Source organism: Mugil cephalus, chromosome 4 (assembly GCF_022458985.1).
Source record: "Mugil cephalus isolate CIBA_MC_2020 chromosome 4, CIBA_Mcephalus_1.1, whole genome shotgun sequence".
In the NCBI taxonomy this organism is placed as follows: domain Eukaryota; kingdom Metazoa; phylum Chordata; class Actinopteri; order Mugiliformes; family Mugilidae; genus Mugil; species Mugil cephalus.
Window position 1 is genome coordinate 21,205,101 of NC_061773.1, and position 27,426 is coordinate 21,232,526.

General features: G+C 43.7%; 1 protein-coding gene across 13 annotated transcripts in view; it reads right to left on the minus strand.

The window, feature by feature from the left end:
- celf4 (CUGBP, Elav-like family member 4) overlaps positions 1 to 27,426 on the minus strand; it is an 88,532-nt gene that overhangs the window by 58,611 nt on the left and 2,495 nt on the right. For all 13 annotated transcript variants that reach the window (XM_047583466.1, XM_047583463.1, XM_047583458.1 and 10 more), the window contains exon 2: positions 6,870 to 6,952. In XM_047583466.1, the coding sequence (XP_047439422.1) occupies positions 6,870 to 6,952 (83 nt within the window). The remainder of the gene's footprint in view (positions 1 to 6,869; positions 6,953 to 27,426) is intronic.

Sequence of the window (27,426 nt, forward strand, 5' to 3'; positions counted from 1 at the left end):
AACAGCCCTGTGCAGACCAGTCATGTTCTTCCACAGCAAACAGAGAAAAACCTTTTTTTTTTTTTTTTAGGTCTTGGTTTTTGTAGAGGTGCACGGTGAAAGACACAATCTACCCTTTCCAAACGGCAAATAAAAAGTTTGAATCGTGTTATTGTCCGAAAAGTTCTTTTATTTTATAGTAGAAAGATGTGCCTGAACTGAAACTAAGGGGTGTCATCCAAAAGCCAAGAACATAAACGGAGCCATATAATGTATTTAATTCAACTAATCGTATGCCCTCTCTGGGCTGTTAGAAACGAATTCTTACAAAATTAATGAACTATGATGGCTTTGTCAACAATCAGTAGGATCAGTGTTTAACTCGGAATTTATTACAAGCACTATTTTCAGAGGGTCTTGCTGCATTTCTGCTGTCTGTTGGGGAGCCTCATTAAAGTTTTTATTGCAGGCTTATGACCTGCCAGATTCAAGCTGCACACTGCCTCGCTTAAAAGCTCTGCTCCGGTTTGGACACTGGATCCCGTTTATTCTTTCGTGGCCGCTGCCAATGCGTGCCGCTCTTTACTTTTTTACTGTTAGGCATATAAGATTGATATGAGCTGGTGTTTGAGTCTCTTGTCTTTGTGAAGCGCATATGCTTATTGATTTTGTGTGCCAGAGTCGCTTTAAGTAAAACTTGCTTGTGCATCACTCCAGGATTCTGTCAATGGCCGTGTATTCATTAAGTGGAGCGCGTCATGTGGCAAACGGTTTTCTTTTGGATAAGGGTGATTAGGATAGTTGATGAGGTGATGGCTCGGGGAGAAGCGAGGCGGGGTGGGGGTGGGGGGTGGGGGGGGGGACGTTTTAGCTCCAGGGTCTGAGGCATTAGTCATGCGGACGTGTAGCTATGCCTCCTGCACGTTGCGCCGCTAATAGCCAAAACTAGCAGAGGGAGTGAACTGGCGTACATGCGCGCGCTTAGGGGAAACAAATCATAAATGAGCACCGCCTCCTCCCTCCTCCCCCCTCCCCCCCTCAACCAAACACCTCTTCACCCACTTCACCTGGGGAGCCTGGCAGCTATCGACCAAAGAGGGCGACTTATTGAGAAAAAGCTGCCACGAAACTGGGTCGCGGGAGCCAATCAATGCCATGGATTTCTTGCCCTGGCATTATCTAGACTGAGAGAAGCGCGGGTGGGGCGTGGGTTGGGGGGGGGGATGGGGGCGAGCTGAGAAAAGAAACAGACACAAATCAGTCGGCGTGGAGGCACCTCGCCTATACCTCTCCTCCCACTCCCTCCATCCACCCACTCTCTCCAATCTGCCTTTATCCACCCCTTCCTCTTTCCTCCCTCCTGCTATTCATTTGCTTTCCTGTCTTTTCTGTTGTTTGTTTGCCCCTGGGCTGAAAACTCTGTGTGTTTACGTGCCTCCCTGTTTGTGTGTGTGCGTGTGTGAAAGCGCTCTGAAATGACGCATTGATTCACAGTGTTCTATATTTTCTCATCTGGCTCACTATTACAGTGAGAGTCAATCGACACCGTATTTCTCTCCCTCCCGCTCCTTCTCTCTTTTACTTTCTCCCTGTTTCTTTGCCTCTCTCTCTCTCTCTCTCTCTCTTTCCGTGAGCATCAGAGTATCATGTTGTTGAATGAAAGTGTTTACGCCGAGTGTTCTGTTGCAGTTACAAGTGTGCGAGCACATGTGTATGCGTTATTTTTATCTGACTCGGTACACGGTGCTACATATTCATACATGCATGCTCCTTTGTGCACCACTTTGTTGGGGCATATAATAGTGCTGTGGCCTGTACTGTACACCTGACACTGTGGTTGAGGGGATGCCAGATCTGTTTTTTGTGTGTGTGTGTGTGTGTGTGTGTATGTGTGTGTGTGTTCGTATTTATGCGTGCAGGAGGATTTGCTGTTGGGTATTTGTACCCTGCGGTTTGTGCACACGCCACACTAGCTCTAGCTCTGCAACTCCACCCTGTTGACCCACACTTAAACACACAACCACACACACACAATCACACACACGCACGTGCACACACAAAAACACATCCTCCCACTCGTGAGGACTTTTGCCAAAATCAATAGAGGAGCTTTTTAATGCCTCTCGCTGTAGTACGAGTCTGAAACTGGAGCGCAGGATCACAAGTACGGCAGGCAGGGCCCGGCGTTTGGGACGCGCCCCATTTAGTTCTGTCTCTCATCACCATCTCCAAAAGAGAAAAATATCTTCCACTTATCTGTTCAGTTACTTCGTAACTCAAATAAGGAAATGAAACTTTTTCACTGGTGCTCTTGCATTATATTGGCTGTGTTGTTCACATGTTTTCTTTTGTGTAGAATTTTAGAGATTTATGACGAGTCTTTGTAATGTTAGAGCCTTTTGAGGTTGCAGCCAACGATCACCAATAAGCTTTTATTCAGACATGATCGTGACATATATTAACATGACATCTATGGATAAAGGATGCACTTCAGACTTTCATGACAGAGCTTCTGATTCATCCTGTGTAATTAGGAAAGATGATTATTTTTATACATGTTTCCTATATTCTGCCTTTAATTAATATACCTAGTGTCGAGTAGAACTTAATTTGAATGACATGCAGCTGAATTATCTTGTGGATGGTCACCCTACCCGCTCACATCGACGCCTACGGCCAATTAAGAGGAAACACACCACAGACACAGGGAGAACATGTAAACTCTGCATAGAAAGACCTCAGAAGACCAGCAGGTTTGAACCGAAAAACGTTCAAGACGTGAGGCTAACCACTTCTAAAGGTTACTTCCACCCACTTATAGCAGAAAGTAAATGGAAATATATGTTGCTTAGTCTTTTATGCTAGTGATTAGCAACGTGATTAGCATCTGCTCCCCAGTGTCTGCTGAGTTGCTTTCTCAACAACAACTGATAAAGACACAATGACGCTCCTAATCTGTGACAACCAGCCAACAATCAGACTAAATTCACAGCAAAAGTCTAAATGTTCATCAGCTTAGAGAATAGAGAGACTCGGCTTTAGTAAACGTCGTTGGCGTCTGAAACATCTGAAACCCACGGTTTTGCAGGATAAAAGCGAAATGAATGCTGTCGAATTTTATAAATGCTTGACGTGTCATGTTAAATAGCCCAAGTATGGCATGCAGGCTGTAGTTTGCCTCCCACCCAGGGCTGTTTCAATACACTCTGGGGACACTGGGCAAGAAGCACCTTGGAGCACCTCCTCCCCTTTTGAGTTTTTACTCTTTGGTCTTACAAATCTGTAGTCCATGTGCAATTTCCTTTTAAAACCGCTGCTTGGGAGCCTTGGCTTGAGCAAATGCAACCACTATGTCTTCCATGTCTAAAGACCTTCAAACAACGTTAGCTGTTGTTATGCATTGAACATTAAACGTTTCTGATGCTTGGTGGGACTGGGACAAAGTGCATGCAGCAATAACTACTTTTAATGTAACGCACATTCATACTTACCACTATCTCGTTTTTTTTTCCATCCTCCTCTTGTTTTTTTTTTTTTTCTTTTTGTGTGTTCTGACAGGTAGGTTCGCTTAGTTGTGCCCTGCAGCAGCAACCCAGCTAGGATGCCCCATTAGGGAGACTCCCAACGTGTCATTGTCGCAGTGTCTATAGGGGTTCCATCATCGTCATTGATACGAACCAATATCAGCTGTCTCCGGGAGCCAACTTCCAGCTAAGGGCCCTAGGCAACTGCTAAGTGTGCCTGTCCACTTGTGGCGGCCCTGTTACCACCTATGTATACCATAGGTTATCTATGTTTACCTGTACTGTACCACGTAGGTACCAAGTATGTATCAAAATTCTTAGTATAACTCATTTCTCATTTCTCCAAAAGTTCCCAATAGTTATTCTCTTGTTTCAAAGGGCCGCAGGAACCAATTTCAAATGAAAGAAACTTCTACAAGGAAAAATTATAAATCACATTATAGTTATGCATTCTAAGAAACCCCATGGATGGCTTTATATTGTCTTATTGGAGAAAGAGTTTGCTGTCAAACACGCCTGAATTTCTAGTTTCACTGCAGGCTTACTGTACCTGCAAAATGCTAAAATCTGTGGAGCTGAATCATAAAAAAAAAGTCTTATAATATTGAATTGAACATACTCAGTATCTAAATGCTCAACTTGGAATCAGAAGCAAATAAACAAAATTGGTTTATCCATACTTTTTACTGAGCCATTTCGCTTTTTGAATAAAAAAAAATATTACGGTCATTCCTTGCTTAATGGGCTCAATGGCTGTTGGCCCGTCAGTGACCCATGCGCGGTTCCAGGGAGTCCACTGCGGTCTTTACTCTCAATTCACTAAATCAGCTGCGCCTCTTGCACACTTTGAATGTCTTCAAACAATGCCGCAGCACTGGCTTCTGTGTCACTTGTCAGCGGGGTTGATTTAATTATGTTAGCAGAAACTTATTCTCCATCAGCATAATCCCGCGCACCTGCAGTTTATAGTGCTGTAATGGAATGAGGAATGTGAAAACAGTTTGTCATCTATCATGATCGGTTCAATGTCAGTGTCACTTTAACATCAGTATTCTTGCTTGTCACTTGTTTACCAAAAAAAAAACTCTCCAGACACACTGCACTCGCTCAGTTGCGTGCGCGCGCACACACACACACACACACACACACACACACACACACACATACAAAAACATTCATTCACACAAGGCAGCCCTTAGTATTTTGTCTGAGCTACACCAACAGCCTACAGCCATGCTTACAGGGCATTTCCACTAGGAAGTCAAATCCCCTCTTCTCTCGGCTCACCTGGCAGCTGAACAAAAAAAAAAAAAAAAACACGGCAGAAAACTTTTTTAATGTAAGGGTTGGGGAGCAACTTTGACGATAAAAAGCGCACCAGGACACGAAGTGAAGGGGAAAGAGGCTCTAACGGGGAAAAAGGAGGATTTGATTTGCAGGGTTTTGGTTGTGTTGGCCCGTGAGTGGAGGGATTGATAGAGGATGGAGGAAGAGAGAAAAGGGTTAGGTGGAAAAAAAATAAAAAATCCCAAACGGAACAGAGGGAAGAGGGTGTAGTCGTGCACCATAAAACGTCCCGCTGCCTTTCCCAGGGCCAAGTCCTCGCTCTGCTCCTAATGAACTCATTTATTCTGTTTTGCTGGCTTTACCTCCACCAGCAACAAAAGGCAGTCTCCTGGTCTCCTGCCTTCCTGAATGCTGTGCTTCAGGGTTTGTTAAGCATCTAGGTCTGTCCTGTGGCATTACTTTTGTTTACTTAACACTCACCATCTATCAAATGCAAACCCCGGACTGTCCTCCGCTGGCGAAGGCATTGCTGATTAACATTTCCTTGTACGACATTCTTGATTACAAGCGACTGATTACATTTATTTGCTGCTGATTCATATTGTGTGGCATGTAAAGCCGAATGCAGCCTCTTCCCTCTACAAACCCGCGAAAAGGGGGAATCCTTGAAAATGTTTTTGTGCCCATACATTCTGGTCCATGTCGAACAACAGCAACAAAGGCAAAAACATCAATCGGCAGCACACTTTGTGTGAACATAAAATCGCATTCTGGTTTTGGCCAAATATTTAATCTCCCCTCCTCTCTCTCTCTCTCTACATCTCTGTATCTCCCTCCCTCTTTCTTTCTGAATAATATGCCACTGGGAAGAGGAAGAGAAAAAAAACTGAGAGCACGGATCCCCACTCCTCCGCTCTTCTCGACTGCACGTCTGTGATGTCATAATCACTCACATCAAAGGCTGCGCGCTCAACACGGCGACTGTCAGCTTCCCTGGAGGCGTCATTAAAAACGAACAGAGCAAACCGAGCCAGGCCTGACAGAAATGCATCAAAACTTCCTAACACACACGCACGCACACACGCGCCGCGCTCGCCACATTCATGTGCACGCTGCCACGCCTGCAATCTGGTGCATGCACACACAAGTCAGAATGTGTGACAGAGAAACGCGCGCGCACAAATATGTAATCACAAAATCATGTATACACTAAAGAAAACGCACACATTGCAGACAATCCGTCAGACTCTCTCTCTCACACACACACACAACACACACACACACACACACACACACACACGCACACACACACACTCTGCTAACAACCGAATTTCTGTGTCTTCTTTATGAGAGTGTCAAAACTCCCTCCTTCTATCATGCATGAATAGGAGCCGAGCGTTCAGACGAGCGCACGTTGCATCGTACATGTGAGCGGTAACAGCCACAGCATGTGAACATCTGTCGTAAAAGACGCGCCGTCGTGATATCCATTCATGACGCACGCTCGTGTCGTTGCCAGTCCGCGAACGCAGCGAGGAAGCGTGCACGCACAAACGTGGAAGGAGCCCACATCTACACGCCCACCCTCTTCTCATCTGTCACGCACATTTGCCCACACACACACGCACGCACACACACACACACACACACATGGACGCATGCATGCGCGCAGACACACACTCATTTACACAAACTGGAGGAAGGACTATAAATAGTGTGGCTATGATGTGATGCTGTGTGGCTTCTCCCTATTGGTTTGTATGTGTGTGTGTGTGTGTGTGTGTGTGTGTTTGTGTGTGTGTGTGTGACTGTCAAAGTGAAGAAAGAGTGAGGCAGAAGAGGAGAAGGATGTTTAAGAGAATGAAGGGTTGTGCTCATGTCTTGGTGTACAGCCAGTGATAAACAGTACATGACAAGCATGGCAAAGAAAGAGACTCCCCTTTGACTCGGAATAAATACGAGTCTTTATATGTTAACAGGAGCATCTGTGCGTTTCTGCGTGTGCGCGATTGAATCCAAGATGCGTTTACGTAAGATTTTGCTTCTGGGTCGACACGGCATTTCTCACGTATGACTTACCCCTGGCAGGGTCTTCTGCTCGTGCAATGCATTCTGGGCTTTCAGAGCTGACTCTCTGGCACAGTAGGTGAGGAAGGCACAGCCTGAAAGACAGAAGACATACAGTCATTATGTTATGTGTGCTGGGGATAGAGAAGGAGAGACAACTGTGGGAGGGGGCTCCACCAATCATCAGCAAATAGCCGATAACAACACACACACATATACACAGGAACACACAGAAGGAGCCTGCAGGCTTAGCTCTGAAACTCCGTCTACACAGCCTTGCTGGGAATTCTCCCATGTTTGTGTGTGTGTGTGTGTGTGTGTGTGTGTGTGTGTGCGCCTGGGCACAGTCAACGGCATTTCAGACACAGAACAAACTGCCCATTTCTGGTTATACAAATGCAAACCACGTGCACGCCAAAGAGATATAAGCGAGACCAGAATCTGCCCGATTTGTGTTGTGGGAGAAGCCGCTATGGCCACATCAACGCAAATCTGACCACGCTTTCTCCCTGCTGGCAGTCTGAAATAGCAGTTATCCATTCGTCTATCACACTCTTCTGGCTGCTGTGACAGGGATAGACAAGCCTGACAGCTTCTCTCTCTCTCTCTCTCTCTCTCTTTCTACCACCCGCCCTCCCCTCTCCTCCATCCACCCTTCATTTCTCCATCTCTCCGCTCCATATGTTCCAAGACTACCCACAATCCTTGGTTTTGTTAGCACCTGGGTTGACATGTGGGGGCGGAAAGAAGATGGAGACGCAGGAGGCAAGGAAGAAGACGAAGCCGTGGGGAATGTGTAAGCTGTTCCCTCGCCACCCTCTGTTGACAGAGAGGCGCACACCACTGTCACAAAGCTGACAACCTGTCAATCTGCAGATCAAGGCTAATGATTCATGTGTTTGACAGTTTAATAAAACACTTACAAAGACAATTGCACGACAGGCTGTGGTGGCACAATTTGAGCTCGTAAGGTACATGCGGGGGTACGGTTGGACTCTGGACTCAAATTTTAACAGACATTTAAACACATTACAATTGAAAAGTGGTAAACAAAGGGATTGGCATAAGCGTAACAGCTGTAAGAAAAAAAAAAGGACTTTGGCAAATGCATTTTATTGAATTACAGACGTCTACAAGATTTTTCGCAGACTGTTCCCTGCTGCTACGAACACAAAGAGACAAAAGATTCAAGTTTGTTCTGGGAACATCAAGGGCTAAGCATTAGACGATTATCACAGACCCCTCCCCCCCAAAGACGCAGACACCGTGGAGTTTAAAGGAAGCGCACCCTTCGCGTAGCTCTTTTGCGCGTCTCTTTGTTCTCTTTTAAATTCCGGGGCTATTTATTGTGGAGGGCAGCGGCATGTAGAAGCAGCATGCCTCCCATCCTCTCTGCTCCATGTCTTTAACCCCAGGTCCTCCTGATGGGGGGACACTGGGGAGCTCCGCCTGTTGGTGTTTTTAATTAACGGGCCTCTCTCTCATTAGGCGAAGTGGGAGCTGGCCGCTGACAGCTTGGCTAGCTCCTCGTCCTCTCTGGGCCTGTCGTGTTAACACTACATGCCTGCGCAGTCCCATAGGAAAGACATGCAAGCCTCTGGTTCTCACGCCTCGCGCTCGCTCGCATGTTTCAGAGCACAGACACCTACTGCATCCCCTGAAGAAGTATCTAGATCCTTCACAGTAAACAACAAAGCAATACAAGAGATAAGATGAAAATACTCCATTCAGAATAGTCCAGAGGATTATTTGAAAAAGTCAAAACTTTGCATTTACATTTTGCAATTATTAGTGACGATGTGCAAGTGATTAAGCAGCATTTTGATATATGGGTGCAGCTGATATTGGGATTAGATTTAGCACTTCATCCAATGGTTTTTGCCTGCTACTGTAAATGCCCTCTATGTGAAACAAAACTTGCAAGCTACTGCATATGAACACACGCTAGTTTTTTTTTTTTTAAAAAAGAAAGAAAATGGTCCACCTCACTGCTGCACCATGTCCCAAACGTAAAAAGACGAGCCACAATCTGCACTTGAAAATCCTCGACAAAGAACCATATTCACACAATTCCTGACTCATTGTGAAAAAGAATTGTATGGTGGACACCACAACTTATATTCTAAGCAAACATTACACGCTATTAATTACATAAAAGTTGAAATGCTTTTTTCATACAAAACATAGATTTGGAAATATTTAAGGCTCTGGCTAGCTCTCTTTTAATCAGCAAAATTGCATCCAGTAGTTTAATGATATTTAGACAATAACTATTTTAAAGAGTGCACCAATTTGTAATTTATTCCCAAAATGCATATAAATAATGTACCCAATTAAATCATACTGTATTTCCTCTAATAGTGGTTGGTATTAAATTAATACCCGGTGGACAGGTTAAAAATTACAGTACATCTCAGTCACTGTAGATGTAGTAACACACTGGTGCCACAGATGGCAGTAGCTACATTTGAAGAAAAAACAGAAAGAAAAAAATTTGACGTGAACTTCAAGAAGAAGGTTTTTAAATATGCAGAGCGATAACAGGAGAGGAAGCTGCGAAACGCTTTAATACGTTATGGCCATTTAAGTTGCCGTAAATTTTTCATGTGTGCACCACGGTGCAAACTTTATTTGCCCAATAAACGGACCCTGTTTATTTCTCAGTTCAAACTGATAGAATGGTGTCATTTATTCATTCATCATTCTGACCTGTGATTAAGCGTTTATTAATCCTGCCTGGCTGCTTGCTGCGTGTATGGTGTACCTGGTAAAGTAAAATAAAATAAAATATAAAATATCTAAGTAAATGTTTGGAAAACCATGAGCAAATATACTGGTATGTACCGGTACGAAACGAAGGGAATTAGAAATGAAGGCTAGTGATGTGCACATCCATACTGAAATATCGATACTTCGATTCTCAAATCAAAATATTATCAATACTTTCGATACTTCAGTCATTTAATGTAATGTAGAAACAGGGTGGAAAGTAACTGAACTATTGAGTTTTGTGACACACCTCAGGTTAAACCACAACAAAGAATACGAGGCATTTATGATGAGGCGGACAGAAAAGGAAAGCACAGGGTCAGAACTGAGATGCAAGTTTTCATTTTTTATCTTATATCTTATTTAATAAAAATATCTTATTTTATTTATTTCTTGTGTATGAAACAGCATTTCCACATGTTTTGTATGATTGTGTCATTTGTGGTTTTTCTTTTCTTATATTAGCTCGGCTATATAGTAAATGAGTATAACTCAATATACTTTAGAGATTAAAATAGATAACTCTGATGTCTTGTATTCTTTATGAAACTATGATTTGAAATACGCTACTTTCAAAGTATCGGTATCGGATTGGTATCACCAATACCAGCCTGAATTTTACTCAGTATCGGATCGGAAATGTAATCGGTGGTATCAAACATCATGGGGGCGGCTGAGTAAACAAAGGCCACTGCTAGATGAAATACAGTATATTCTTAACATAGGAATAAATGTAAATAAATTGGATTTGTTAAGTTGTACTACACAACAAAAAAAACGAAGTATATCAAAATGATGGTAATTAAAATGTGTTTGGTTAGGTCCCACCCTTCTGTATAAGTATACAAAGCATGGATGCTAACATGATAAAAACACGCACACCTTCGCATACACACACACACACACACACACACGAAAAGTGACAGTCAACAAACGTTCAATTTATCATCATTGTCACAAGTCAGACGCTGGCAGAGGCTCTAGTATCTGACTAAGACCCATATTGGCCCAGGAGAGAGAGATAAGCTGTTTGTTTCTGCTGTCAATGCTGCCAATTTGGTTTCCCATCACTTCAAATTCAAATCAACAGCAGCGCAGAGGGGATCTGAGAGAATGTGTGTGTGAGTGTGTGTGTGTGTGTGTGTGTGTGTGTGTGTGTGTGTGTGTGTGTGTGTGTGTGTGTGTGTGAGAGAGAGAGAGAGAGAGAGAGAGAGGAAGGCGAGGGAGCAAAGAGAAAGAGGGGGAGGAGGAGAACAGTGGAGAGGAAAAGCAGAACAGCGAGGGATGCTCGGTGAGAGAGAGGGAGAGAGAGAGAGGAGATAAGATCACCTAGCTTCTGTGAACACCATCCCCCTGTGTCCTACACTAGCTTCTTATCTGAACTGCTGCAGACACCCTAAAGGGACACACACCCACCGAGAGAGAGAGAGAGAGAGAGAGACAGAGACAGAAAAAGAGAGGAATATGGGGAAGGAAACGAGAGAAGATGAAAGACAGCAGCAAGGGAATGATGGAGGCTGAATAACTTTGTGGTAGGGGGGAGAAGAAAGGAACCCGCCAACTGTCACCAGGCCTTATTTAAATGACAGCTGCGTTGGACCACGTAGAGCTTTGACCTTGTTAAGTGCAGAAATCCTTGACTTGATGAGATGTCTTTGTCTGATGAGATTCCCAACAAGTCGACTCTGAGGAAACTGTAATTCTGTATTTAAGTCATATGATATATTAGAGTTGATACTTTAGAGAATATGAAACTAAAACTGCTTATTCATGCAGTCTGTTGTCTCTAGTTGAAAAAATATAGGAAAAAGTTTCTTGTTGTAACATTTCAGATATACCAGTATATTAGTCTGAGTCATCTCGTACAGTACACGATCTGTCCGTGACTGCAGTTCCTCGAATGGCCACTTGAGGCAAAAGACTTCTACGTTAAAATTTTCCAGTGAAATAAACAACCTGGTACGCAACCTTTTTGGTGTTTTATTTTTTAAATGTGTATTTAAGTCACATGTTAAATTCTATAACATTTAATAATGCGTGACTAAGGCAGTAGCTGCTTAGAATAACAGCTGATTGGCCTCAAGAGCTGCTCGCTGTCCGCCTGGGCATCACCGTCATACTCAACATTTTCACCATTTTTGATGTAGCCGAGAGTTAGGAGGAGTCACTTTTGATTTGTCAGTTGGAAGCTGCGTGTCCATCGCTCATAATGGCCTAACACAATAACCCCTGATCCATTTTCTTTGCTCGTGGTTGTCACTCAAATACTGGATACAGGCATCGATGTGCTGTCTAAATGCTCAGAGCAAAAAAAAAAAAAAAAAAAAAAACAAATGCAAAAGAGGTTGTCTGTAGCTTTTGATCTCACTGAAAAGCACACGAACATTTCGAAGTTGCAAAAGTATTTCCCTACTAGGGGAAAGAGCCAGTCGGAGGAGCTGTGAATGCATCATGCCGACTGTTAGCATTGGTGCAACTCAAATGAGCTATGTTGTTTTAACAATAAATCAATGAGTGGAGAGTTCCTAGGCTTGTCACTATGATTAACCACATTCACATATTGCACATGTGATACACTCTTAAGGTATAATGTATATTATGGATTATGGACACACATGCACACACACACACACACACACACACACAAAAAAAAAACACAGAAGACAATACAGAGACCATGACCTCTGTTATATCCAAAGCGACAGCGCTGGATAGGGACACTGATCTTCAAATTCTCCTCTATAGCTAATTAAGATCCCGCTGAAATTAAGAGTACTCCTGATTTAGTGCTTTGCTGGACACATGAATTAATTTTTCCGGCAAGCATCGCCTGATGCCACCCAAGACTAGAAAACTTGAGGGACGATGTTATTGCACAGAATTCTCTAATTATCTTGTGCCTATTAATTCGGGGATTGTAAAAGGCTGACATAAAAAGTTCCCCTCTCTCTCTCTCTCTCTCTCTCCTTTTATTCCCAGCCACAGACGGGTAGAAACTCCCAGTGATCATTTAAATATTTCAGAACATCTTGGTAAGAGCCTAAAAAGAGTCAATAGCATTAAAAAGCTTTATCCAAGTCACAGCTGAAACTGTGCGCCGCGTGGCTCTGGAACTCTGCCTCGAAAAAACTTTGGCATGAAACTTTGTTTGAGGCTGTCCAATTTCAGTCAGTCAATAGAAATCTCCACGTATCCCCCCACCTCAGTTCTGTTAGCACTTATCTCCTCGCCTGAAAGGGTTGACCAAGGACAGCCTTTGCTCAATAAACACAAGAATGTTTTTTTCCCCTCCTTTTTAAAAGATTGACCTTAAGACAAGAACGTTCTGGCTGGATTTTTGTGAGTACTAAGGCTTAGATAACGCTCTTCAATTCACCCTCGAAATGGGTCAGAGTAAAGACGAAAATTCTTGACTTATTGTGTTCAGAGAAATTGCCTATAAAGCCTTGGTCCTTTAGTCATATGGTGGAAACGAGTATCACTGAGTGCAAAAGAGGAATACTAATAAGAGTGTATTAAAAGAGTTCCTCATTCAAGAGTGATACATGTTTGCCTTGTACTCCTGTAACTGGGACACTCAGCGGAGCCGTAGGATTGTTAGAGAAAGGTTAATACACTAGTTCACGTCTGAAGATTTTATTTTCCGATGGAAAATACAGCCACCGTTTCATTTCTACAGCTACCAAAGACCATCCCTCCGCGTTCTTCTAACAGCTCGACTTGAAGTGGAATAATTGTCCTTGTCGCGCTGACGCTAGGGTGCATTGAAATGTTTTTAGGATTGATTAAAACTTCAAACTTCATACTTGATTCTAGTATGAAAACGTAAAAAAAAAAAAAATCCAGACAAGCCCCCTCACTTTTGGTTCCGCGAGGAATCGTAATTCAATAAAGTGTGCGGCAGTCGCTCATATCCCCCTCACCTTTGCTGACCTTTCAGATCATTACTCACCACGGAACAAAAGAGACAGAGGATAGAAGCTATTTTAGGGGACACGGCCAAGGTCTCCAGGAACACTCCGACTTTCTCTCGTATCATCTTAAAATCTTTAATTGGCAACTTGTAAACCCTGATTGAATAAAAAAGCACTTTCGGGCCCACAATGAGTTTGGAGAATGGAACTGTACGCCGTGTGAACAGAGGCGAGGGCAGGAACTTCAATTACTCACATAAGGCTTTTTTTTTTCCCTTCTTTGTGTAAAACAGGCCTTAAAAATTCAGGAGCTGTTTCAGGGACTAATCAATGCTGGTCTTGAGTGTGATATTATTTCAGCAGAGTGAGGCAGAGCTAAGGGGCAGCATTATGAAAGAGGAGGTGAATTCATTTGTAATGGCGTGTAATAGAAGTCTCCGCTCTCCCATAGGCGACTATATGCAGATCCCTAAGTCCTCTGTTCAGAGACACTATAAGAATCTGTAATATAGAAAACGAGCATGACACAGATGGAACCGGAGCGCAAAGAAAAGAGAGGAAAACTGATAACAGCCAAGTGACGGATGAATCTCAAAGGGACAGTTCCGCTGTACGTCTTCAAATGTACAACTTTTATTTTTCTCAAATGTGCAGAACTTTGCCATTTCGAAGAATAAAACTGACTCCAGTTGTAATTTAATTACTTTCGGAGATCATCAAATTAAAGCCAATATTCCGGGCGAATACCTACTCCTGATTGACTGGAAGGTGTAAAATAAATTCTAATAACAGGGCAATTCCTGCAAGAGTGTTTCATCACCGCGCTAAATGAAAGCCCTCTGAGGGTTTCCGTGTTTCTTTTCAGCGATACAGTGAAAAACAGTCTGAAACAGTTGCCTCTGAGTGTCCCAAAAATGTGTGGGCACCTTGTGTGGGAAGGAAAATTACCCGGTTTCTGTAAATAAAAGCGCGTTAAACCAGAGAACCTGATTACGCTCCACGCTCCTGTAACTTTTAGGAAGAAATAAAAATAAGAGATTACGGGTTAGCACTGTTTTTTTTTTTTTTTTTCTCCTGACACTGCAACCCTGGATAGATGATGGCGAAGATAGATTCTTTTTTTTTTTTTTTTTGTCATGGCATAAACAATTGGAATTTAATTTAGGCGCGTGTGTGTGTGTGTGTGTGTGTGTGTGTGTGTGTGTGTGTGTGTGTGTGTGACAGAGTGCGAGTTCCTGAAGATAGCAAGTCCCATCTCTGCCCTGCTTCCCAGAGTGTCCGTCTCTACGCTGTTCTAATCGATTGGTGAAGGAGGAAAAAGGGCCAGCTTTAATGTGTTGCATGTGAAGGATTTACTGGAGAGCAGAGTCACTGAATCAATGGAGTAGAAAATGCATCATTAGGACAGTGTATCCCCCTCCTCCACACACACACACACACACACACACACACACACACACACACACACACACGCACACACACACACACACACACACACACACACCACTGTCCACCCTCACCCTCCACTCCCTCTCATCCCCCTGATCCCTCGAGGGTCGGGACACACGCATACGTAGAAAGAGCCTATACTACTATGTCATGCTTGTGTTCTCATCCCATGAAGTTAAAAAAAAAAAAATCCTTAAACAACACTCACACAGATTGCATTGCATGAAGCATAAATGTTTGAACACTCACTCGTACACACTTGTTAAAAGTTCCCCTGATGGCAAAAAAAAACACACACACACATCAAATGTCTTGACTTGTCCAAAGCATCCCCCAGTGTCCCCAGTGCAGACAAATCACTTCACCCCTCATCCCTGCTGCTGCTGCTGCTGCTGCTGCTGCTGCTGCCATTTTGTCAGGAGATGTTTGGGAGACGACCCAAATTTAGCTTTTCATGATATGAATTATTAAATACTAAGAGGAACCAAAAGTCTGCAGCAGGTCGGTCAATTCAGGGAAAGTATTGATGCTGACTAATATAACCAGCGAGCGTCGGATAGCAAAACGTCTCCATGCCCAAATGGCAACGGTTCAGTGTTTTATTTGGGAATGCTGCACTTGGCAAAAAGTGGGAAGGAACTCACGGTTTGGATAAAAAACAGGACAGTAAAACCCTCCTCCAAAACCCAGACTACGCAGCACTTTAAGACCAAGAGGCGTCTTCTTCTGGTTGCACTTGTGTACGTCAGGTTCTTCAACAGACAGAATAAACCAGCACAATGTCTGAGAACGTCCAGATCTGTGTGGAAGCCGTGCAGCAAACTTGGCTTTCACAGAGATTAGAGTTTGCTCGCGGGTGCAGGTTCTGCACGATTGTGAACTTTATTTTGTCTCTTGATAGGATTGGAAAAGGCTGATGGTAAAGCATGAACAAAATGTTCCGACTCTGATCTAAGACGAGTTTCAGATAGATAGATAGATAGATAGATAGATAGATAGATAGATAGATAGATAGATAGATAGATAGATAGATAGATAGATAGATAGATAGATAGATAGATAGATAGAAAGTGTCAACAGTCAGACGAGGACTTTGCAAAGCCGATTACTCAAACATCCATCTCCAGATGAATCATGTCCTAACTAAGAAGACAAAGTGCTTTAATTCTGTCGTGGGAGTGGTCCCATGTCTCATCCCCCTGGTAAAACACTTACAGGATAAACACTCCCATTAATATTCCTCTGTGCTCCTCTTGCCTCCTCTCCTTTCCTCTCCCCGTCCTATTATACCGCCTCGGCGGACATCCTGTCCTGTCCCGTCCGCCTTGCCAACCTGCAAGATGGAGATGAGAGGACGATCCAAATGCAGAAGGGGGAACATGAATCATTACACTTCCTGTTGTTGCACATCGTCCAGGGAAGGAAGAGAGAGGACGCCCCCGGGGCTCCGATTGATTCCGGAGACTTAATTGGGTTTATTAGCCAAGATGTTGGGCCCCGTGAGGAGGCTCCCAGAGGCCACCGAGTCCCCCCCCCCACCCCCATTCCCACTCTTCTGAAGGAGAAAGCCTGCGTAATTGTTTTCCCTCCATCTTCTGTGTCATTGTCAGATGGGTCCTGCGGGATTATTAGCAACCCCAGGTCCCTCAATAATTCATCCAGAGCTATTTATACACAGATGGAGAGTCCTCTAAAGTCTCCCCCAGTGAGATTATCTGACGCTTAGACAGACAGACAGACAGACAGACAGACAGAGGGAGAGAGAGCGATGGAGAGAGAAACAGGGTTACAAAGGAAAACGCACGAGAGAGACAGACAGAGGGAAAGCGGGAGAGACGTACAAAGAGAGCGAGAAGGATGGAGGGAGGAAACGACAAAAAGAAAATGCAGAGGAGAGCAAAGCAAGTCTGACAGAGTATAAAACGGTGAGAACGAGAGACAGCAGCGTTTTAGGTAGACACAATGACAATGATTCTGGTGTGCATTGAGTTTCAAGGTGAAACTCTCTCCTCTGCTTTGCCAAAGTGAACAAAAGCACCGTCCCGGGAATAGCATACCCTCACACAACACACATTAATGGCTTTTAATCTTCCCCCCTTTTTCCTCCATTTAACACAATTAAGATGTTTTGCAAAGCTAACATGGACCAGTAGTCGCTATAGGAAGGACAGATGAAAGGCATTCGGGGATTTTCATATGCAAAGTAAACACAGTTATCCATCCTTCCTAATGTGTCCACGCGCAAGACCAACAAAACAGCAGCTCGCAGTTTCTTAAATCACATAATAATTCACTAACATAACATTAACACATTAGCATATTAACAGTAGTGCATCAAACGGCTCCTAATCCCAAACAGACAGTGGCTGGCCTGCAGAGGCTGCGTGACTGCATGCTGTGCGGATACCTAGTCTCTCTGCCTGCAAGTTGAGGGGACATTTTGTTGTCGTCAGACTAATGAAGCCTTTGGCGCACAAAGTTGATTTTCAAAGTCCCTTTGTTGGCGCTCCAGCCACAGATAATTATATATATTCATCCCCTTTGGCAGTCACTTTTATCCAGCTCATTTAGAAAGCTTGGCTTCCTCTTGGACAAATTGGGACATTGAAAGGCAGATTGGAGTGATAGTTTTTACATTTTGCATCGGTGGCACATTAATCAGGGCAACTATAGCTATGGGAAATGACTTAAGCACCCCGTGAAAAGCAGCCCATTTGTCTGTAACAAATAGTATCAGAAAAGTTATGCCTTTATCTGGAATGCATTGTTTCTGCCTGTGTAAATGTCTTGTACTGTGTATCAGTAATTGACCAGGGCATCGCTTAGCTCTCGCACGCATTCATTCATAAAATATGTAATAATTAAAAAAAAAACAAAAAACAGATTGGGCCGGCGCAGGGCACCAAGGCACTGACGGCTGGACTTTTAAATGAAAATTCTCCACTCTCCGCTCACAGGCAATAATTATGACACAAACATCTAAAATTACTTCTTTCGCCATAAGATTTCTTTTTCAATTTAAGTGATGTAAAAAACAGATTTGATGAAATCATGACACTGGAAACTAGTTTTCTAACATCCAGTTTAGAAAATGGACTTTCATTAGCCTTGGGTAAAGCCAATGTCAAATTAATTGCTACTGCCCACTGCGTCCTTACGGTATTGATGAACGATCTGTACAAGAACACGTTGTTTCTTTCTCTCTCTTCTACACACACACACAAACACACACACAGACACACACACACACACACAGCTGTTGCTCCAGGGAAAGCAAAGCTTATCAAATACCCAAAGCTCACACACTCACACAAGCCCATGCGTGCAAACAGACTTTACCCCGTCTATCTGTAAACCCCACAAAATCATTGCGCGCCTTGTGAAACGGGGCATGTATACGTTTGGCCAGGATTCCCATCTCCTGTTCTGTGATTAAAGGACCAAACTAATAGGCTGCGTCTCATTGGGAACCTGTGCAGGGCTGGGGGAGACCTCCAAAGCCATTAAATTGCAAATCTGTAATAATTTGCTGAAGGCTTTCTGTCCAGATCATTCCCCGGGCTGATTTGTGCATTGAAGTAGCATTGTGAATGGCCAAGCGCAAACCCAGCTGAGCCCACCAGCTAGCCAGCCAAGCAGGTCTTCTATGAGGCACGCTTCAGATACCCACACCCACACACACACACACACACACACACACACACACACACACACACACACACACACACACACACACACACGCACACACACACAGACACAGACACAGACACAGACACACACGCGTGTGCGCGCGCCATACTTCACTTTACAAGAACCACAGTGCAAGGTTTTGCTGTGCCTTTCTCATTTAATTTGAATCAATAGCCTGGGCAAAACTAATGCCCGGTTTATGAAGGGAGGAGCTAATGATGCAATAAGGAACCGGGACAGGTCTGAGAGTGAAGAAGGGCATAAATGTGCACATCTATGGGCTTAAATGTCAATGACCGGCAGGCTCTAAAAGTAAAAAAAAACACTCTACATCGGATTCCATGACACATTGACTAAACTAAAATAATCTATTTTAAAACGATTCCACTATAAAGAGTGAAATGAATTCAGTCTTAGAGCATTAGCGGCTCAGTGAATGCCACAACTTAAAGCGCTACCACTGGGTTTTGTGGTGCACTGTTGTAATCCATACTTTTATAGATCATCTTAATATATACCCTAACCACCTGTGTCACGTGGAATACATTCATAACGTACGAACTGAGCGGAGAATTATTCAGAGAACTACTCAGCACTCAGACTTACGTTTCCTTCCATATCTGCGAGAGACCTATTTAAAGACCCTAAAAACACATTTTCCCTCCGTCAGCTTTTTTTTTTTTATGTGAGTAACGACATCCCACGTGAACGCTCACAGTTTTGGTTATTCTGCATGGGAGATTTCTGCGTTTGTGTTTTTACATCTGCCTCTCTCGCTGATTCATCAAGATCAGGACTCAGTCAGGATTTTCAGCGAGTGAGTCAAAAGCTCTAAGTCTCTGAGCACCGAACTATAAATAAAGACAGAGGACGATTTTTCCGAGACTGTGAAACTTTGCTGCTTATTTAGTCGTTTATATTCAGTATATTGAAAAAAAAAAAAAAAAAGTTTTGCGATTGTCTTGCGGACGCTCTAGTATTGAAGTGCTTTATACTGTGTTACCAGCCAAACCATTCCTGGGTGTAACATGTGTGTGGCGTAAGTGCCAGCGTAGTTGTTGGAAAGTGTGTGAGAGCCAACACTGCAAAAAGCTAACTGCATGAAACCGACGCTGCTGCCTGTACATGGGGTGTGTGCGGCACAAACGTGGCAATCATAGGTTTATGCCGAGCAGCTTATTAAAAAGGCCGTGTGCTCATCCGTTGTTCTGCCCAAGCAAAAACAAAGGGCCCGGCTGCTCTCCTCACTTTACCTCATCGCACCAAGAAACAGAGCTGTGAATCTGGGAGGGCAACTGTTGGGAAACAGAGTCGGTCAGACAGTGATTTGTAAACTGTGCAGTGTGGATGTAGTTTTTTTTATTATTATTTATTTTTTTAGCTGTCAATCATGTAAGCCTACAGCAGATGGGAGGGATTGACATGTGATCAGATCAGGCAACACTGGAATTATTGTTGTTATCGTTATTATTGTTGTTGTTGTTATTGATATTATTATTATTTAGCAGAGGAGGAAGAACTATGACATATTAATACTGACAAGGGGTGGGGCCAGATAAGCATGATGCTCCCCCCCCTATAACCAGTAATTAAAGTTACTTATTGGAAGCATTTTTATTTGATACATTTCTTTTCTTTTGAATGTTCAAGATAAATAAAATTAAACTAAACTAAGCTTGTGTTTGACATTAGAAACATACTGTATGTAAGTAACAACTAAAGAGAGAAATTTGACCAGTAGTTTTTATAATTGCAAAGGTAACTTTTCTTTTTCACTTTTTTTTTCAAACCAATTCAACAACGCTGATGATCTTCTTTTTATTATTATTATTATTATTTTAGTAATTTAAAGAATTTGAACTATGAAAAAAAGTGTTTTTCTCCAGACTGTCTAGACTCGGCTGAAACAAAACCTTAATCAAAAAATGTATTAAAAGTATTCATATTCTTCTCAGCTGTATTCTGCTGTTGATACTGAGATTGTTCCATTTTTTATATGCAGCAATAAGTTGTTTCCGCCCATAGATGCACAGCTGCGTTCTCACATGATAATGAAATGTTATATTGTAATGAAATTCTGTACATGAGCAAAATAAACTCATGCGATCATATACAAATTATTTATTACACGCAAAACTGACAAGTACAGCGAGGCCCGTCCCATTTACGTGTTGTCAGAGAGCATGTTAATATGGAGGGCATTTGCTTATTTACCCCTGGTGCAGCTGGGAGCTGCAGGGGTCTAATTCTGCTCCCATCCCAGGAAGGTCATTCTCCCTTCTCGAGCCATGATAGCCACAGAGTAGTGCTTAAATCTGGCAAAACGCAGCCTATAAATTATAGCAGAGGACAGAGGGGTCAGAGCCTGGCATGGAACTGGGCCAGAAGCTATCAATCTGCCGGGGCCAGTGAGGGCGACATCTGTCTCTGGGACTCCCTCACTCTTTCTACTTCTATCTATTTCAGTCTTTTCTTTTACAGCCCCTGCCGTCTACCTTTCGTTCTTTTTGCTCACCGCGCGCCTGTCATTGAAACGCTCTCGCCGTGCCTCCATTTTTAGTCTGCACCTCACTTTACAGGCGACGCTCCCTTCCTTTCTTATATCGTTCTGCCTCTTGATATTCTCTTTCTGGCTTTGTGTGCAGCCCCCACCCAAACTCTCTTCCGCGGATCTCCCCTGCCTCTTTTCACGCATTCTCTTACATCATCCCCGTTTCAACATCTCTCTGATTCTCCATCCCTCTCTCCCGCTTTCCCTCTGTCTTGAGCTCCTTGTCGTTTTACGCACTCTTGCACCATCTCCCTCTGCAGCAATATGTTTTGGTCTATCTGCTCTCCAACCAGCAGGACAGGATAAAAGCCGTGATGTACTTTCTCTCAATGTGATGCCAATATGATTCAAATGGTAATTTCTGACGGTAAAACGCACTGATCTGCACAGTACTGGAGGAAATAAAATGGACTGATATGGACCCAGAGGGTATACAGAAACAAATACTAATTTTGAAATACAAATTCAAAACTGCTGCCTTTTCACCACAGAATGTGCGAACTGCACATTTTCCACAAAAGATTTAACTTAATTACCAGCCTTCTCTGAACCGTTTGGCGAACTTGACACAATCCTCTCACGTCATATAAAGGTACAGTAGCCTGAATCTAAGATGCTGACTCTGGAAGTCAAAACTTGTCAAGCCTAATCTACAACAAACACGTCCTTTGGTCGACACTTGCTGCTCAAACCCTCGAAAACTTACGCATGACTTATTAATCCTCCTCCATTTTCTGAATCAAACTTGGCTTTGAATAATTGAGAGGGATCTTTGGAAAGCCCTAACCTCCATTCCCACCTTCCTTTTACAAGTCAACGTGGTGCATTTTTAATTGGGGGGGACATGAAATAGGCATGAAGGGAGACGGGAGGGAAGTGAATTGAATCAGGGACACTCAAACCTGGCAGTCGTGTCACAGCTTCGACGGCAGTGCGTGTGCATGAAGAGAAGCCTAAATATGCGTCTGGCCTGACGAGTCACACGCGCTCGGCAGTCTTCGCCGGGCTTTCCATCTGGGATAAACAGTACACGGCTCATGTAATCCCTGCTTTAGAATACCCCAGCAGGCGGACCCAGATACGCCACTTTGAGTTATGTTCGGAAATTTGGTTGACAATAAACATCAATTCAACTTTTCTGTGAACCGTAAATCTCCGAGAGCAGAATGATTTGTTTAGTACGTATGAAACGATTTTGTCGGTGCATGTGTGTGAGTAATTGAAAGCACATGCCTTACAGGTGGGAGAAACAGCGAGGGCTTATTACTGTATTGGTTTGTAAGGCAGTAACAGTGACTTGCTTTTTCTGATGCCAAAATAAACTCTAACATTCAGATTAATGTAAGAAATAGTCAAAACAAAAACAAGAAAAAAAAAAGTAAATACATTAGAGGGAGTCTGAGAGGGATAAAAGACTTTAGGCGCTGGATATGTAACAAGAATTAATGCGTGCTGGGTATGCATTAATGGGCCACTGCCACAGTTAGCTATGACGAACTTTGGTTCTATTTGTCATATTGCTGCTGTGTCATGCTGTGGAAAGCCACTGCAGTAGAGAGCTGCAGCTGGACCCGTTTTCTTGAGCGCACTGAGGGTTCAATTCATCAGGTTCGGACCTAACGTATAAATATGAAACAATAAAAGTCAGTCTTAAATGTTACTCTGGCCGGGGTTGAAGTTTCATGAGGGCGTAAACGTAGGCGCGGTTCTACAGTCCGCAGCAGCATAATGACGCACGGAAAGCACATACATCTGAAACGCACTGGATGCACGTATAAAAATAGGCGCAGTGGACAAATATGCATAGAAAATATAGACTCATCCTTATAAACGCTCATATAAACCATACAAACACAGATGGGGCTACTGCAAAGATGCTCCCCTGACTGTGTAAAGCTTGATAAAAGGAGTCAGTTTCAAAACACACCACTTTCATTGCTCACAAATAAGAAGAAGGTTCAAACTCTTTTCAGCGCTGGAGAAAGTAAATAAAGCTTAAAGGTTTCGCAAGTAGAGCACAGTGTTCGTTTACTTGGCACATATAAGACTTCCAGAAATGGGCATTAAATAATCAGAGCCAAAATATATGTAGTCAACTCCGAGGGCTATATGCTGCTAATTGTGTTATGGAAACAGTATTTACGAAATTAGATGAATATGCTGAATTTATATTTATGACCACATTATATTTGTCTTCCTCTAAAACTGGGCAACAGAAAAAAAAAAATAAATAAAATAAAATAAAAGTTATCAAGCTGGAAGGAAAAAAAAAAATATACAGGGCTCTTCCCCCGCAGGAAGCGTTATTATTAGCACAGAGGGCTTGAATATAATCACCAGCAAAATAACTGAAAAACAGGATGTAAGGCTTTCCAACATTTGGAAAATATTGCATTTCTTCATCTCCAGAACCGGCCGGTGCTGTGTTGAAGCAGGAGGAGGGGAGGGGGGGGGCGTGGAAGACGTATTAAGAGGGGCTAAAAGATTGAAGAGGCCCAAGGCGTCATCTTTTTAAAAATTTACTACAAAGCACAATAATAGTTAGCTGATGCAAGAGCCCTGAAAACAACAACAACGAAAAAAAACCTCTCCAAGGAGCTCTTGTCAGAAAGGGATTTTTTTTTTATCCTCTGAAAGAATGGATACACCGGGGCAATGAACACGGCGATAAGGAAGTGAGATTGGGAAAGACGGCTAAAATAACTCTAAATATCTTAGCCTGTTTAATGGAAAACATACTATCTATCTATCCATTTATCTATCTATCTGTACATCTACCTACCTGCCTACCTATCTGTGAAAACTGTTGAGATCAGCAACCTCTCTCTGACCTGTAACAATGACCACAAATCTTCTGTGTTGTGCTCCTCCGCAGGCCGGCACCGCAGTCGACAGCGAGACACGACTTTTCCACGTGTGATGATTAACTGCACACCTACGTAACGGTATATTTCTAACTGGATCATTTTGCCTGACAGGCTCCTGAACTTTTAGCGCAGAAAGTGTCCCGCAAGGTAGATGACCTGAATGCACCGCAGCTCTTAAACGCTTACTTTAATTCGTGCGGTTATTTACCTTTTGTCTCGGCCAAAGTTGACACGCGTTCAGCCGAGTTTGAATGGCGAATGCGTGTCGTCTTAGTTTCAGTCAGTCTTTATAAAGTGAAATGAGATGAACAGGTACAGCCATCCCCTTGCATTATCCCTCGGTGTGTACGTAAAGGTCAGTGGTTTTAATGTGAGGACCGCCGAGGTCAGAAGAGCCAGAGGGCTCCACCCCTCTGACAGGACACATAACTCCAAACCTGCTGTTAGCATGCTAATGCTTGCATGAGCACTCCCTCCATTGGCACGGCGAGACCATCTCTCACCGCGACTAACTGGCTCCCTGCTCGGCCATCAGCCGGCCCCCATCTGACAGTCCCCTCCAATAATAATGGACAACAGAGGCAGCGCTGCCTTGACAATGGTCCTCCTGACAAATTAGGCTCACTGTACTCCCCAGTCTGGCTCCGCCTCTTGTTGCTTGGCAGTTCTGGACTCTGACAGGACGGGGGCGGGTGGGTTTGGTCGGTAGAGTGCGGTTCGGTATGAGGCGATTCTTTTTCTACGGCACATGTTGCTTTTCTCCCTAACAAAACACCACCAAATCAGTCGCGACGCGTCTTCGCAGAAGCGGGGCACAGTGTGGGGCCTGAGCGTGCATTCTGAGCTGAGCTGAGGATTCTGGGCCAGACAGAGAAGGAGCACAAAAACACACTCGCGGTAATGCACACACACACACACACACACAATCGTCCCAAACCGAATGAGAGAGGAGGAGAGAGAAGGACTCCACAGAGAGGATGATGCAACCGGAGTGAAATTTTTCGGCCGGAACGCATGCTGCATTAACGCAGACCTGCAGGACGAAGAACGTCATCCTTTCTTTGTTCAGAGCAGAATTCGGTTTTCTCCTCCTTTGTTTTTGTTTGCACATGGCAACCTGTAACATCGAACTGCTCGCAATAAAACTCAGCATGAGTCCTTCATGTTACCGGCGTCGTGACCGCCGTGCCTCACCAAACACGGGTAGCCCAGTGATCTGTTCTCCTCTGAATATGCTTCCTTGACACATTTAGGTAAAAGTGGCTCAAATATCAAACCCAAGGCATTCATAAGGAACCATAACTCCCTTTATGACCTGCACAGATTACAGCCCCCATCTGTAGCATAAGCCATCTGCAGTATGGGTACATTTAAACCACTGGCCATTACACTGTTATCTCTACTTGTTTGATTTCAGTCACACTGAATCTAAAATGATTATATGATCATTTCAACTCAAGTATTGATATCAAGTTAGAAAATAGTTTCTATAGCCAGTGCAGCTATTTTGATGCTTTAAGTCATGAGTTTGTTTTCTCGGTGAAGAGGGTCCGTTGACAAGCAGCTGATCGGCTCACCCGTTGCTGGGTCAAAACCGACAGTTTGCTCCAACTCTACATGAAGTTTCAACACTGCTCTGTACTTTTAGAATCTCCCCGACTTTGTAACCACATTAACTGTCTGAGCCTATGGCGAGAGCTGCTGCTAATCTATTTTGTTTGACCAAGGGTAAATATATTGCTCGCATTAAATTACCACAGAATGAAACAACAACGGTAAAACAAACTTTGGCGACAGCTGAATATGCATTTGCTTAAGGGGGGGGGGAAAGAAAGACGTAGACAATAAAGGCCTGTACACTATCACAATATCTGCCCAACGATATGACAGAAGTAAACAGCAGATAACACCTTCAATTATTAACCATCTTCCCCATATCATCGCAAGCTCAGTTGCCCCAGTGATTATTACGTGGAATCAAGCTAAGGAATAGGTGCTAGCAATCACATCTACACCTACTCTTGTGGAATAGCTCCCCACCTCCCATGCTGCAATGCCAGAGAGAAGAGAAAGGGCTGGCTCTTTGTGCTCGCCGTGCCTCTCAGCCCCGTTGTGCTTGGTAGCAGCAGCAGCAGCGGCGGCAGCAGCAGCCAGTGACCATTATAAATGGCCTCTATTAGCATGGCTCGGTCGCAGAGGGGGGAGAAATAAAATCATTGGGAGAATGTAGGCCTGCACTGGTGTCCCTGCGCCGGCTACCGAGCTCCGGCGACCCCCGTCCCAAGCTTCCCTCCTCCACGCTCCCTCCGCCCCTCCATTCCAAGGGGACACAATCCTAAAGACTAGATTACTAGTGATACATGGAGTCATTATGGGGAGGGTTATGGCAATAGTATCACAGGCAGAGCTGACAATAGCAATAATAGGGGTCTCTTTCTTCAGAGGTAGCATTACCAAGCTTGTTGATGTACAGCGAAAAAGGACGAGGGCCTTTTATTACCTGCCGTAGCAGAAAAAGCTTTGCATTATCTACCTGAAAACGGTGCTTATTTCTTTGTTGAAGTGACATGTCTGTGCGGGTAAAGTTAAATGAACACTGCAGTATCCCCGGATGAGGCATTACAGTGTTAACAATGGCAGTTACTAACTTATGTGCCACTGGGAAAAAACAGAGCCAGAGCAAAAACTGTAAAGTAAAATGGTCGGTCATCTGTATTCTCCGGTTCAAGCTGAGGCTTTGTACTACCACAGCCATTACGGAACATGATGTGCTGTCACTGAGCAGGCAATACGTTCGGTGCATAATGCTAAGACAAAAGGAGAAGGCAGGATAGGAGAGAGTGAAGAGGATTGAGTGGAGTTAATGGAAGGGAGAAAAGGTGGGAAGAGAGGAATGGAAAAGGAGTTTTCTGGTGGGCCGTTCTATAGACCTCACTCCGCTGGAGCGTTTCACACCGCAAAGGTTCATCGTGCCCGCAACTCGACTCTCGACAGAACTAAAGGAAAAGTTTGAAGTAACCACTCTGTGTCCAAACATTAAATTGCAATCATTTAAACAGTTTATATTTCATTTTATAACACGCAGAGATGAAGAATTAATTGAGCCACTCCAAAATGATTGTGCATTTACTCTCAAACTCTCACCGTGATGGCTTACCCTGCCCGACTCCCCTTTATGCTGCGCAGTCCTCAATAAAACCAGCGTGACAGTAGCGTTCGCAGTCAGTCACTTTACCTGTTATTTGTGGGACGTGCTGTCTTTTACTGCTAATTTGGGGATCTTGTACGGAAACCCCAGGGCGGTGTGAGGAGGCTGCGGAGGCAACGTG